Source organism: Dipteris shenzhenensis, chromosome 4, assembly GCF_047967505.1.
Source record: "Dipteris shenzhenensis isolate YYH24624 ecotype China chromosome 4, Dip_SZ_1.0, whole genome shotgun sequence".
In the NCBI taxonomy this organism is placed as follows: domain Eukaryota; kingdom Viridiplantae; phylum Streptophyta; class Polypodiopsida; order Gleicheniales; family Dipteridaceae; genus Dipteris; species Dipteris shenzhenensis.
Window position 1 is genome coordinate 54,610,107 of NC_141599.1, and position 15,319 is coordinate 54,625,425.

Consider the following 15,319-nt stretch of genomic DNA (forward strand, 5'->3'; position numbering starts at 1 on the left):
CGACAACTAACTTGTATGCTTAGGCAAATGCAGGCACCCACTAAGCAAAAGGGAAGCATGAAACTACGATTTATATCTATATGACAAGCAATGCATTTAGTTTGTTAGTAGTTCTGAATGGCAACCTGGCTAGTGCTAAGTCCATTTCCCATTGGCTTGAAATGTCTGAGCTGCTTGGAAATTCATTTTTCCACGGATGCCCAATGTTTGAAGAATAATCAACAATATCACATTAGATTCCAATAAATATAGAGCTATCAGCTCAGCTAACTAGTTATAAAATGCAAGTGAGAGATTTGATCTAGCTTCCACCAGAATGTGGGGGATTGCCTTCACCCTACTGAATAACTCACATCCATTTTCTGATGTGAACTGCATAGTTGCTTAGTAATTATGTCCTAACCCAAACCCAATAAAAAATTGGAGCTGTCCTAATGTCAATTATAATACCTCAAGGAGGCTACCTGGACAAGAGAATACATTCTATATCCCACTAGTTAATGGCATCTCAACCCAATCAAAATCTCCATCATCTGAAAGATTGCTGGTGCGAATACGGCTCCCAACATGTCGGCCCATCATTGCCAAACCTGCACCCAAAGGATTTAAGGACTTCAGAGGATATAAATGGATCAGCTGAATGGAGAGTCAACAAAATGTTGTACTACTAACTATGCAATTCACCTTGGTGCAGAAAAGAAACATGGTCAGTTAACAAGTTAGTATGAATTATATAATTGCGAAAGGAAATAGATGGAGCGATTAAATGGTCTACCAAGTTTAAGTCAAGGCCAACCACAGCCATTCTAGGATTGAGAACCGTTCCAACTGCCTCATAGAAAATGGCATAGGATGTGATCTATTAGGCCAGCATAATCAACTAATACAAGGTTGATTAAACATATACAACTATTGATTTGTAAGGTACCCACACACACACAGTTTTTGTGTGTGTGTACACACATATAGCATCATGGTTATCCTTTGGGGTGGAAACTGACTCGCAGGCTTGGGTGCTTCAGAAACTTAGTAAGAAACTGGAATATTGGAAACTGGCTACTTGGCTCTTGCATGTTCATCTGCAATTGTGCAATCTATTCTAATGGCCTATATTCAGTTCTATCTGCCTTTGATGATCTTTACTAAAAAGGACATCAACTCTTTCATGTCTGCTATTATGGAACTCTTCTGAAAGTCACATTGTCATCATAAGGCTCTCAGGCTTCTTCCTTTAGAACACTTATGCACTCCAAAAATGCATGGGGGCCTGTTGGCGGAGAGGGAGTTTGTAATTCCAGAGAGGATGCAGTAGTATTAATATGCCATAGCAGATGACAAACCATAACAGCACACGGCTGATCGGTCTGCATGAATTGGAACATCATTTTTCCCTTGTGGGCCAAGATAGGTAGGTGACTATTAAGACACTCAGGTTTTTCTTTTGGAGGATAGTTGTGGGGGTTTTTCCTTCAGGTATACTTCTGGCTCGAAGGCATAGTGGGCCGGCTACGAAGGCATAGTGGGCCTGTTGGCGAAGAGGGAGTTTGTAATTCCAGAGATGACGCAGTAGTATTAATATGCCGTAGCAGATGACAAACCATAACAGAACACGGCTGATTGGTCTGCATGAATTGGAACATCATTTTTCCCTTGTGGGGCCAAGATATGTAGGTGACTATTAAGACACTCAGGTTTTCTTTTGGAGGATAGTTGTGGGGGTTTTTCCTTCAGGTATACTTCTGGCTCGAAGGCATAGTGGGCCAGCTACGTGTCATCGATGCCTAGCTACTCAGGAATCGGTGGCTCATATATTTTGGTATTGTCAAGATCCCCCAGATTTTCTTTTACTTCTAGAAAGGATCTTGCAGGATCACTTTTCAGCAGCTGTCTTTTGCAAGCTATTTTGGCTGTTTGGATTGCACCATGATTGGCAAGGATATGATCTTTTCTTTTCCTGGGTTCGCTATCGGGCCCTCTGGACTCTTTAGAAGGACAGAAACCATTGGGCTTTTGGTGACCCTTCTCTAAACAAGTTCTCTTTTTTCCAAGCATCCCTCAGGCAGTCCTTCTATGATTTTCTGCACGCGGGCCAGTTAAATTACTCTCAGTACCTAGCATATATGCAAGTTTTCTAAAGTAGTAATTGCTCTCCTTCTTGGAGACAACTTCTGTTAACATAATTCTTTGGATTTCACCCCCAAAAAAAGTGTACACATATATATATGTATTATGTAAGTATGTATACAGATACATATATATATGTATGTATACAGATACATACATACCTACCTACATATATATGTATATAACATATACATACATACATACATACATGTGATATCCATATTGTCTGCAAGAAGAATTCCTTGAAATTTTACAATAAAGACAATAATGCATTGTCCATTGCTTGTGGGCACTTGTGTAGGGGTGCAATATTATGAAGAGGATAGGTGAAACCCAGAAAGAGAGAGAGAGACAGAGGGAGAGAGGGGGGGTGGGGGGGGGGGAGAAGACCTTCGACCACTCGTAACACAGCAGACCACCATCTGTCTCCTGGTATTTCTTGAGTTAACAATTCAGCTGCAATGTCATCATCGTGGTGACCTTGCAGAACATCTTGCAATGTTCTAGCAGCCTCCCTCGTCCTCCCCAAGATACCATTGTTCCTCTCTGCCTGAGAAACTGCTTGAAGATCTTGATATGAAGCAGTGAGAGTCATAGCCAGCGCCCATCGAGCAGCAGTTGCCCATCTTTCAGAAGCTGCCCAGTTCTTTTTCTTCTCATCTGCTTTTTTATCAATATCTGATTTGATATCTACCTCACCCATGGCAATGCTCTGCACAAGAAAATGCATAACTTATAGTAAAACCATTGTACAAGAAGTATAATGCTTACAATACTTGACCGATTATTCAACTCAGAAAAGCTGTATGATTTTCTGACCCTCAAATATTGTGCGTTTGCAGCTCCTGTGCTTTGAACCATTCCAGAAAACACGCTGTCTTCATTCAACAACAGGTTCTTTGGAGTGTCCATCTCAACAACCTGCAGGTGCAGAAGTTTCTAGCTTAAAACAAGGCAGACATATAACCTACTTAGTCTCCTTGCCTCCTTCATGGTTTTGCAATAATTTAAAAGTATCTTACATGGAGGTCACAAGCCTCCACTTGGTGCTTAGCGAGTTCTAAGACTATTTAGTCCACAGTGGCAATCCCCCTATGTCATCCACTATATGAATGACCTGTATTTACGATAGTGTATGATTATATACCTGACCAGCATCTAGAACAAGAATCCGATCACAATCAATAATCGTGTTTATTCTGTGTGCAATAATAAGCATTGTGCATGACTTGAATTCTTCCCGTATTGTTTTCTGAATGAGCGCATCAGTCCCAACATCTACTGCAGCTGTTGCTTCATCCAGTACCAAGACTCTGGACCTCCTCAGAAGCGCACGAGCAAGGCTAAGGAGCTGCCTTTGTCCCACACTGAAGTTCTCACCATTCTCTGAAACCTTCAAATATATCAACCCTGCTTATCAGTTGAGGAGACTATAAACAAAACAGTGTGCTGTAACCATGAAGTTCAATGACAACCTCAATTAGACATGCATAAAAACCCTCTCTATTCAACGAATATATTAGTTTGAAGTTTGCACAGATATAGAGAGGGGGAAACAGCAACTCGTTATCAAAGGACAGTTTGATGCATGACCAACCTCAGTATCAAGTCCCAATGAGCTTCTTCGGATAACAGCTTTTAAATGAGCTCTGTCCAATGCTTCCCAAATGTCAGTATCATGGTGGTCTTGGAAGGGATCCAGATTAAATCGGACTGTTCCTGCTAGACAAAAGACCTCTCATTAGATTGCGAGATTTTTAAAGTACTATATTGTCAATGTTGCAAGGCAATGTGCAGGGATGTACAGAAAGATCAAACACCTGAGAAAAGAACTGGTATTTGTGGTATGATACTCAGGGATTTCCTCAAGTCATTCAGGCCAATGCTGCAGATGTTACACCCATCTATAAAAATGCTCCCACTCTCAGGCTCAATTATACGAAAGAGTGTGTTGAACATGCTTGATTTTCCAGCTCCAGTACGTCCCACTACGCCAACTTTTTCTTTTGGTTTAATACTTGCAGAAAGGCCGCGAAGAACTGGGGGAAGATCAGGACGATAACGTACTATAACATCCTTAAATTCAATAGCACCTTTTGAAGGCCATCCAAAGGGAGGCTGGTTGTTTTCAATAAAAAGAGGAGCTTCTGGTGTCAAATCAGTATATGTTCCAACCCTTTCAACTGCATTAAAACTGTTTTCTCCTATACTTGCTTGACGCAGTGTGGATGTCATAAGATTAGTTATATTCAATGCATATGACAAAAGGAGGCCCATCTGGGCAGCAAATGATGCTTGACTAGCCCGCTGATTAGCCAAGACTGCAAATGTTGCAGTCATCCATATCATCAACCCTCCCAAAAACTCAAGCCGGATTCCTAGCCATCTGTTTGAACTTATATTGACTAATGTAAACCGAACATTATTATCCATCGTGTTTCCATTGACCTTTGCCATCCTATCATATGCCTTGTATGCTCGAATAGTTGCCAAACCATTTAAGGCTTCCCCAAACTGTGCATACACTGGAGAACGTGTAATTGAATCAAGTCGCTTCACCTCACGAGCAGTGCTCTGCTGACATGTAAGTAGTTGAATAAGCATGTTCTTAAGATGCAGACCTGAACTATATGGAGCAGTAAAATATAAGAAAAAGGACACATCACAGGATGAAAGAACCACCTTAGGATAGTTACCTGATAGTAAAGATAGATGGCATAAAATACAATGAGAAGTGGGAGAATTGCCCACAAGGAGGCCGTATTGACAATCCCAATCATCACAAAGGTTGTTGAAAGCTGGAATACAGAGCTCAGAAACATGTTTGCTGAGCTAGCAATATTGCGATCAATATCTCCTGTATCCCTTGCAAAGCGGTTGATGATACGACCAAGTGGGTTGGAATTAAAAAATGACATGGGAGCTCGGAGAATCGCAGCAAGCATGCTATTGTGCAAACGTTGAGCAGCTGAAAGACTGCATGTTATGACCCAAAAAGAGTTGCCTAAGGTAGTGAGGATCTGCAATACATAAAATTAAGCCCACAAACTCAATCCAACAAGGAATGTACCTAGTTGGTCAAATCAAATCAAATCACCAGAAACAGAATAGTTTATTTTTAATGATTATGATTAGGATCCCTTCTGTGCAAAAGGTGTACAAACCTGAAAAGAAGAGAACAACGCATAAATGCTTGTATAAAACAAAGGTCCATGGTTTTTTTCAGAACTACGGTCTGTCCACACAGAAAGCCATGTACTGCTTGAAGCTCGGGCCACTTCTACCATGATATAACAAAACAATAAAATGAACACCACCCATCGGCCACCTAGTGCATTTTGGTACCTGGGAATGTAAAAGTGATTCAGTAAAGCGAGCTTAAAATTTCTTCGTTGAATCAGCAGAAGCTCTAATGTTGAGAAGAAATGCTTGCAACATACGCATCAAGGATTCATAATTGATTTTTTCACTCTATTATGTTGGAGGATCCTTCATACTAAGAGGGGATAATGTTTCTTTTGTCAAAAGTAATGATGCTCTTCTGATAATTATGAGATACAAGGAACATTTATATGAGAATGAGGACTGAACAATTCCAGAAAACTGCTCAATATAAAACCAGGTGTACCATCTTTCCATGCTCATAGACAGCTGTAAGCTCTGCATTACTTTCCAGTCTTGTTGATGATCATGATCATCCAATTGGAAGTAGGTGCGATGTGCCAAAGCATATATTATCCAAACAACCGACCCCGCAACAAGACATTCATGCAAATCATATTGTATGGCATTAATGTTTGCCTTTCCACCCAAGAAAGTAATTACTACTCTGGCCCCCCTCGCAATCCAATATGTCCCAGCTATGATCTTGCCTTGTCCCCATCTGCTCCTCTCTCTGCATGAGAGTCACCCTCCTGCCAGCACCTCTCCATCACCTCTCCTTCCCTGCTTCCCTTCTGCTTGCTGCCTTTATTAGCCTGTATATGCTTCATGTGCCTCAATAGTTTCTAGTGCTCCCTTATTTTAAAAAAACGCGTATCAATTTTAGCTAATTAATATGGATTTCCTCAGGATAAATTTTTTTGGTGGATGTTCTTTATGAATTTGAAACATCTCCATTCCAACCAACTCTTCCAGGGGGACTGTCTTTTCTCTTGAATTAACCTAGCATAGAACCAGAAGCATGACGGGCTGTCCCATGGGGCTGTTTTTAAAGACCAGAGTACACAGTGGTGGGCAGGGATTTACCTCATCTTGTTCAAAGGTAAATCTTGTCTATAACACTGAAACTAGTTGTTATTGTAATGTATTCCTTCTGTTCTAATATTGGCAAGTTAAAAGAAACAGATATTCGTGGTGTTGGCATGGCAACACATTCTTAAGTGCATTTGCTTGAGAAAGATGTTACTCTGTTGACAATACCTTTGCAAGACTCTCCAGCTTATAATGCCTGTCTCACGTTCCTCCTGTTTGATCAAAAGAGACTTTCCGTCCTTCCTCTTCTTGGAGCTTTCTCTTGAAGGTTTACTAATGTCAGTATTCCTAGGTTCAGAACTGGATTTCCTATCCACTCGATCCACAATTTTCATATTTTCTTTGTCTTTGTTTACAACTGTCCCTTCTTCCATCTTTCCAGCATTCTCCATTAGTTCTTTGAAGAGTGGACCCACTTTTATCAGCTCCTCATATGTGCCCTGTTCTTTTATCATGCCTTCATGGACTAAAATGATCTTGTCCACTCGTGCAAGGAAGTGCAACTGGTTAGTCACTAATAATCTTGTTTTGTTCCACAGCTCTTCATGAACACATCGTTCAAAAACCTGCAGAAATTCCATCAACGTGGATTCTCGGCCAAGTTAAAAAACTGAGTTTGACTATCTGAGGATTGTGTCTACAATGAATGAATCATATGCACTGGACTTGCTTTTGTTGCACAGAAATAAGCAAAGAGTTAAGAACATAGAAAACCTGCCGAGCAACATTTGCATCAAGTGCACTCAGAGGGTCATCAAAAATGTACACATCTGCATCTGCATAAACTGCTCGTGCAATTGAGATTCTCTGCTTCTGTCCACCACTTATGTTGACTCCTCGTTCACCTATTTCCGCAAGGTCACCACCCTAGCAAATAAAGCAACGACGCATCACTAAAAACCTCAAAATTAAATTCCAGGATTCAAGATAGCAATTACCGGTATTTGATGCAATAAATGCATGGCCAACTTACTGGTAGCAGCTGGAGATCCCGCTCTAAGGCACTGACGCGAATAGCTCTCTTGTAGCGCTCAAGATCGTAAGAGGAACCAAATAGAATATTATCTCGTACCTGTAATTTCCAAAACAGTAATATGAGTTTTGCACTTCAATGACTTTATAATTTCAAGTATGCTTTGTTTGAAAAATCAAACAAAGCCTTCAACACTTAAGATTTCGCAAGGCATTGTATTGAAACATGGATACACGAAAAGCATCCAATCCAATTTTTAACATCATCGCTCACACCTAAATATGACTGCTAGTTTATGATCCTGAATATCTTTATACTCATTCATGTTATTTTTTGGAGCCATGACTTGTTGATAAGTTGAATTTATGCTTATGTTATGCTTGGCTGTTCATAAGTCAATCCACTCTATGAATTCATTTGACTCCTTTCAAGGAGATCTCTTAACTTTATTCCCTAAGCATCATGTATGATTCCATCTGACGTTATTCCAGAGATGCCTCAATCTGATTCCCTAAGCGTCATCTTGAATTTCAGAATACTTGACAAATTTCCATTCGTATTTATATAGTTACCATGTGTATTCAAGTTATTGATATTTGAGAAGTACACTTGATAGATTAAACATGCTTGCTCCATTTTCTCGAGATCTATCGGATATGGACCTTTTAACCACACTTTTTTTATTTGGGTACAAGTCTACGCAGTGCTTCATAATCTCAGCTGGGACTTCTTTTGGATCTTTATAGGATGACGGAAAGATATCCATGTATCTTTGAAAAGAAAACAATCAATGCAGCAAGAAGATAACCGTGCTCCCAAACCCAACAAGCCACCTTTAGATTCCTATGCTGCTCCTCTATCCCTATGTTGAGGTATTGCCACAGTCTCGTGAGAGTATGCTTGCTGATGTAGAGTTGCTTAGTTACCTTCCATCCAGTCTCTCATGTACGGGAGTGTTTCTAGAGGAAGATACCCCTCAGCTTCCCTCAACCAAGACTGTGAAAGATGCATGTGTGTCTTCTTTCAAAGCATCCATGAGGATTAAATCTAACCTGCAAGCCCTGCTCAACCATTTGACCAATAGAAACCAGGTTCTTGGTGATGTTTGGGACATGAAATACATCAGACAGGTATTTCTTTTCCCATCCTGCATAGACAAAGGAATACCAATCTGCACAATAGGATGTGCAGTATCATCACCAGTCTCCACAAATCCTGGTTTTTCCATTTTCCTTGCATCCTGCATCCATTTTGCATGACCTATCATGTGGTTTGATGCACCTGAGTCAACATGCCACACATCATTTTGTTCTTCTGCACTTGTCACAGAATTGGTCATATGCTGCACCATAAATAGATGCTCATTTCTGTCATCACCCTATCTACTGGAAGATGCGTAATTGCCTTGCTGCAATTTTCCATTCATACTGTCATTCTGCTTTTTGTAGCAGTCTTTAGCCATATGTCCCATTTTTCCACAGTAGTAGCATTCAACATTGCTGTTTGCATTTTGGCCTCTTTGCCATGATTGAGATGTTGTGGCAGCACTTGATGACATCCTCTCCTTGTCTTGGGCCTACTTGAGTATTCCTCGATAGCATAATTCTTCCACGTCATAAGTCACATTTGGGAAGACCCTATGTAATGGTAACATCTGCAGCACGTAAGTAAAGTTCGAGCAACTCCAGGTCTTTGGCACCATTCTCTCCGTATGAGTTATGGGCTTCCATGATGCATGGAGGGTCTCTAATTCTATTTGAATGTGTACGACTCCTCTTGAGAATCCAGTCTTATCATTGTCCTGTCAGGGCCTTTTTCATTACCATTGGTGTCAGTTGCCCTTTTGGTCACCTCTTATCATTGTCTTGTCAGGGCCATTACCATTGGTGTCAGTTGCCCTTTTGGTCACCTTTTGATCTAAGATGGAAACCCCGGTGCAATGCATACCGAGCCACCACTATATAATGCCCAATCATCAACATACAATCTATCAATCCGCACATGAACAGGCATATGCAGCTGCCTATTCAACCACAGCGAATGAGGCAAAGTCTGAAGGCATCATCTATTCAAGTATCTCTTCCCAACTGAACTGGAAAAGGAAGGCATCCCAAGCTGCTCTCTCCAATGAGTGAATTGTTAGAATTATAGATATAATTCAGCAGTGACCAATGTAATATAATAAGCTAGTTAGGGGCACTTTTCCCTCTTTAAGAGGTTTTCCCCCCTAACCGCAGTTAGTTCACTAACTATGGTTAGTGACTACTAAGGTTTTGTCATTAGGACAAAACCTTATCTTTCTTTCATTGTGTTGTACTCTCACACTCTTCTATTGCAACTAAGCTTTCAGCTTCCAAGCTTCCAGCTCTCACTCTCTCTTGCTCTCTCTCACTCACCCTCTTCTCACATTTGGTATCAGAGCAGGTTCAAGAGCTTCAAGCTTCGAGCTCTCTGCTCCCTTCAATTCCAGCCCTTTGCCTCAAGCTACAACCTGCTTCAACTCGTCCGTACAATCCGTACGACTGTACGGAATCCCGACGTACTGCATCCGTACAGCCTCCGCACAACTCGTGTGCAGTCGCCGTACAGCTCCCGTACTATCTCCGTACAACTCGCGTACAGTTGCCGTACAACCCGTACAGATTCACTGTATAGCTTCCGTACAGCTCCTGTACAGATGCGCCGTACAGCCCATACAGATTCGCTGTACAACGCCGTCACTTCCGTACCTGCGCCGTCACTTCTGTCGTACCTGCTCACCGTACCAGTCGTACAATCCGTACAGTGCCGTACCAACTGTACGGCACTTCCGTACTGTTTTCAGTACAGTGATTCTGTACTCATTCTGCTTCCGTACAGCATGTAGCTACTTGGTTTCGTACAAGAGAACTAGTAGGTGATCTTTGGCAGGAAAATTTTGCAGACAGCCATTGTTTGGCTCAGTATTCTGGGAGTACATTTGGGGCATTTTGTATATTGCAGACATTGCAATCATTGTGTAGTTTCGGAGCTACATCTGGAGCAAAATTTCAGATTTTGTCTAAAATTTGGGGCTTTTACAGACAGATCTGCAGATCTAGTCTGAAATTTGGGGCTTTTGTTTAAAAATTGCAGATTTGGGGCTTTTAGTAATTTTGCCCCTTTCTGGTTGCAATTTCAAGCCACAAATTGGGGCTTTTGTGTTGGGAGAGCATTTTTTTGGAGTATTCAGCTCATACTACCTTTCTTGGAGTGTTTGAAGCACTTTTGGCAGATTTTGGAGAGTTTTTGATGCTTGGACAGATTTCTGATAGTGCAAGTACAAAAATCTAAGTTGCATTTACAGCCCGTGCTTGGCTGTGTTTTTTGGGAGTTGTGCATTTCATTCCCAGTAAGGGAATTCAGCTTTGTATCTGCTTCAATCTTTTTCTCAGAAATGGCCCATCAAAATCAGAATGAGTTCCAATTCGGTGGTCTTTCACAAGAAGACAAGTTGGATGGTACCAACTACTCCCTCTGGAGTTTCATGGTACGTAATATTCTGATTTCTCGAAATTTATGGGATTATGTCAATGGGGATGAGATCCGACCAGCAGATATTGCACCTGCTACCCCTCCTCAGCAAGGAGGTGGAAGAGTGTCGTGCACAGGGTGCAGCTGCAAAACAAGTTGTTGGTGCAGCTACAGTCACTACTCCAGAGCAGAAGAGATGGGATTCACGGGATGCTTAGCTTTGTCATGCATCTCTCTTTCAGTAAAAAGATCTATCATTCCGCATATCCGGTCGTGTAAGACCTCCAGGGCAGCGTGGGATATCTTGGAAAGCATGTATAAAGCTCGGAATGATGCAAGGGTATCTTTCTTGAAAAGAGAGTTGAGCAATACACATATGGAGGAGGGTGACTCCATGTCAGCAGTCCACCTCACAAAGCTACATGATCTCAGAGAGCAATTGTTAAACACAGATGAAATTATTCCTGATTCAGACATGGTTACAACCACTCTGAATTCTCTTCCTGAGTCTTATCTCAGCTTTCACACTTCGCTGAACTTATCATTGAGGGGGGGTGCAAATCCCCTCACTTTTCATGAGTTGATAGGACTTCTGCTTCACGAAGAGCAGACCAGGAAAAATTTGGCTTCACGTGCAGGTGAACAAGCCATGCTCTCAAAATTTAAATAAAAAACAAAGGGACAGGCAAAGACATCAGTAAATCGGCCTTCCAGTGGGTCAGGACAGCCTTCACAAAAGGCTAAAAATGATGCAAGTAAGCCCAAAAAGAAGGGTTTTTGTCACTACTGCAAAAAGCCAGGTCATCACATAGCAGAATGCAGGAAAAGGCTTGCAAAAGAAAAGAAAAACAGCTCAGGTATGGCTGTTTCAGTTTCAGCCCCTCATGCATCTGACAGTGGGGATGCTGCAGCCAACTTTGTTGGACAGGATTATGCCTTTTTATCTTGCATTTCAGATTCTAGGTTGGCTGTTTCAGATGCTCGGGATAGTACAGACTCTTGCAGTGATGATACATATGCATTTTTGACTTGCAGCTATGACTCTTCTACATATGCATCTGCTTTCAATGTTAATGAAACACTGAACACATGGTATTTTGACAGCGGTGCATCCAAACACATCACTTCCAGGAAGTGTCTTTTTACTTCCTTGCATCCACCTCTCGTTGGTAAGAAAGTCACTTGTGCCAACAACTCATCATATTCAGTACGTGGCACAGGAGAGGTTGAGCTCACTGCCATTGATGGCTCAATTTTCAGACTTTCAGATGTCTTATATGTGCCTGGCATAACCAAAAATCTCCTTTCAGTGTCCACTCTTAACAGAGGGGGATTTCAGGTCATCTTTGAAGATGACAAATGTGCTGTCCGAGATAGGGAAGCTGACTATGCCTTAAGGTTATCTGGTACTCTGCTGCATGGGCTTTTTCAGCTTGATATTTTTTAGAAAAGAGCAGCCCATGCTCTTGCAGTTTCTACCCCTACAGCTGCCATGCAAAATGCAGAATTATGGCATGCCAGATATGGCCACATGCATTACAACAGCTTGATGACACTTCAGAAGTTTTCAATGGTTGATGCATTGCCACCTCTTGAGATACCTCCTCCACATGCCTATGAAGGGTGCATTTTAGGTAAGATGCATAGATTCCCCTTCAAGAAGGATGGTTCAGTTAAAGCTGTCCGCAAATTGCAGCTTATACACAGTGATGTCTGTGGTCCCATGAGGACTCCATCGTTGGGTGGTCATCTCTACTTCGTTACATTTATTGATGACTACTCCAATTTTACTTGGGTTTATGGGCTGAAAAAGAAATCTGAAGTGTTCACGATGTTTACACACTTTTCAGCCATGGTTGAAAATGAAACCGGACTCAAGATACAGACATTGCGCACGGATAGAGGTGGGGAATACCTATCTGCAGAATTTGATGCTTTTCTCAAAGGCAAGGGTATTGTGCATCAGCTCACAGTCAGGCTGACCCCTCAGCAAAATGGCAAAGCTGAGAGGAAAAATAGAACCCTCATGGAGATGGACAGATGTATGCTGAAAAGCAAACACATGCCTCATAAATTCTGACTAGAGGGTTTGATGTGTGCCAATTACATTTTGAACAGGACTCCCACTAAGGCTTTAAAAACAAAAACTCCTTTTGAGGTTTGGAATGACAGGAAGCCTTCAGTGGATCACTTCCGAGTCTTTGGATGCCTTGCTTATGCACATGTGCCAGTTGAATTTAGGCACAAATTGTCAGATAAAGCCATCAAATGCATATTTGTTGGATACGGTGCAAAAAGCAAGGGGTACCGTCTCTACAATCCTGCTACACGCAAAATCATAGTAAGTAGAGATGTGATATTTTCTGAAAATTCAGCTCACACTCAGGCTGAATTTCAAATGCCTTCGTCTTCAGAGGATGTCTTTGAGGGGTTGCTACCCATTGCTTTGGGTTCCCCTGCTGTCCAAATCAGAATTTACAGCAACCTCCAGATGCTTCAGTTCCGCCACAGGATGTCTTGCCCCCTCCACAGGCAGTGGAACAGGTGGCGCAGCAAGAAATTGCAGACATACATGCAGCAAAAACAGTCCCAAACTGGCTGTTACAGACTCTCAGGGAGAGAAAACTTGATGCTCTGTTATCTTGCAGGACTCGCAGTGCAGCAAGGCACATGGAAGGTGCTAATTCAGCGGGAATCAACATATGCAGGTACTCTCCTTGATGAGGAGGAGCCTGCCACATTTGAAGAGGCAAAGGATAATGTGCATTCGATGAATGCCATGCACGATGAGTTGCAGTCCATTGCAAAAAATCAGACTTGGGATGTTGTGGACTTGCCATAGGGTAAACATGCCATTGGCACACGATGGGTATTCAAAGTCAAACAGAAGCCAGATGGCTCCATTGACAGATATAAGGCCGGCTGGTTGCTAAAGGCTATGCTCAGAAAAAGGGCATAGATTATGAGGAGACATTCGCTCCTACATCCCGGATGACCACCATCTGATCAATAATTGCAATGGCTGCACATTTTGAGTGGAATGTTCATCAGTTGGACATAAAAACAGCCTTCTTAAATGGGGACTTGCTGGAAGACGTGTATGTATTGCAACTAAGCTTTCAGCTTCCAAGCTTCCAGCTCTCACTCTCTCTTGCTCTCTCTCACTCACCCTCTTCTCACATGAATGCCACCTTCTCTTCTTCCCTTTTTATCTAAAGGCAACTCCACCATAAAGTCCCCTCCAATAAACATGAGTCTGCAATAGGGGCCCAGGAGAGAAGTTCCTTCTACAAAAGGACACAATCCCCTCTATTGTTAGGGGCATAAATGCTGGGAGGAAAATTGACTACAAACACCCGTGATTCTCCTATGTAGAGCAAAATCGATTTTGTGTTTTTATCATAGGAATGTGAAGGATATGATAGTTATTGCAAAGAAATTACATATAAAAAAAGAATATGGGACAAGATTCAGAAACTGATGACTTCAGTGATAGGCAATATCAATAAACCATGAGTTTGCAATAGGGGCCTAGGAGAGAAGTTCCTTCCAAAAAAGGACACAAACCCCTCTATTGTTGGGGGCATAAAGGCTAGGAGGAAAATTGACTGCAAACACCCGTGATTCTCCTGTGTAGAACCAAAATCGATTTTATGTTTTTATCATAGGAATGTCAAGGATATGATAGTTATTGCAAATAAATTGTATATAAAAAAGAATATGGGATAAGATTCAGAAACCGATGACTTCAGTGACAGACAGTATATCGAAGACATTAAAAGCAAGGTTGAAAACAGACAACTGGGAATGCAGGGAAGGGAAAATTAGAGACATGTTAAGGCCTGTCATGGGGGGAAACACTTGATCCAGGAATAGAATAAACAAAGGAAGGAACACTCTCCCACAAGTATATCTGAAAGCCCAAACAAAACGCAGATGTCGATAAGCCAAGAGATTGCATGAAACATTGCAATCAGAAGCTGGACTTGTGAATAAAATACTACTAGATGGCTGGAAACGGGAGGAGGAAGAAAATGAGTAGGAATGAAAGAGGAAGAAAAGCCACAAGGCACAAGAGCAAGAATCTGTGTGATGAGAATTCTCAAGGGTGCATTATAAAGGAGGATCTCCTCAGAAAATTCGTATATCAAAACTTATTCGAGCACTAAAGGCAATACAAATGATGATATGAAGCCTGCATAATATTGCATGTAAAAAACACGCTCTCTCTTAATGACACTATTTTAACATTGGCTATCCTGTGCTAGATATTTGATTCCTTCTAAAATTTAAGAAGTGTGTACTGTCAAGCATTTATCCATGCAGTTGCTGTTGATTTGGAAGCATTTGGTGATGCTAATATAAAATACTAGATTTGTAAAGGTTTCAGCAATTAAAAATAATTTATGTAGATTCCATTTGTGTTTGAGATTGATAAAAAAGAAAACAAAATATTAGGAAAGAAATTTAAGTTAC

At 41.4% G+C, this 15,319-nt stretch overlaps 1 protein-coding gene across 1 annotated transcript in view; it reads right to left on the minus strand.

The window, feature by feature from the left end:
• Window positions 1-130: 130 nt before the first annotated feature.
• The window catches only part of LOC147903061 (ABC transporter C family member 2-like), a 124,579-nt gene continuing 109,390 nt past the window's right edge, over window positions 131-15,319 (minus strand). Inside the window, exons 18-28 of the mRNA XM_087374148.1 lie at window positions 7,352-7,450; window positions 7,093-7,245; window positions 6,547-6,944; window positions 5,289-5,469; window positions 4,821-5,144; window positions 3,945-4,698; window positions 3,722-3,843; window positions 3,272-3,517; window positions 2,944-3,045; window positions 2,515-2,836; window positions 131-590 (exon numbers count right to left, since the gene is read on the minus strand). Of these exons, the coding sequence (XP_087230274.1) occupies window positions 484-590; window positions 2,515-2,836; window positions 2,944-3,045; window positions 3,272-3,517; window positions 3,722-3,843; window positions 3,945-4,698; window positions 4,821-5,144; window positions 5,289-5,469; window positions 6,547-6,944; window positions 7,093-7,245; window positions 7,352-7,450 (2,808 nt within the window). The 3' untranslated portion in view covers window positions 131-483. The remainder of the gene's footprint in view (window positions 591-2,514; window positions 2,837-2,943; window positions 3,046-3,271; window positions 3,518-3,721; window positions 3,844-3,944; window positions 4,699-4,820; window positions 5,145-5,288; window positions 5,470-6,546; window positions 6,945-7,092; window positions 7,246-7,351; window positions 7,451-15,319) is intronic.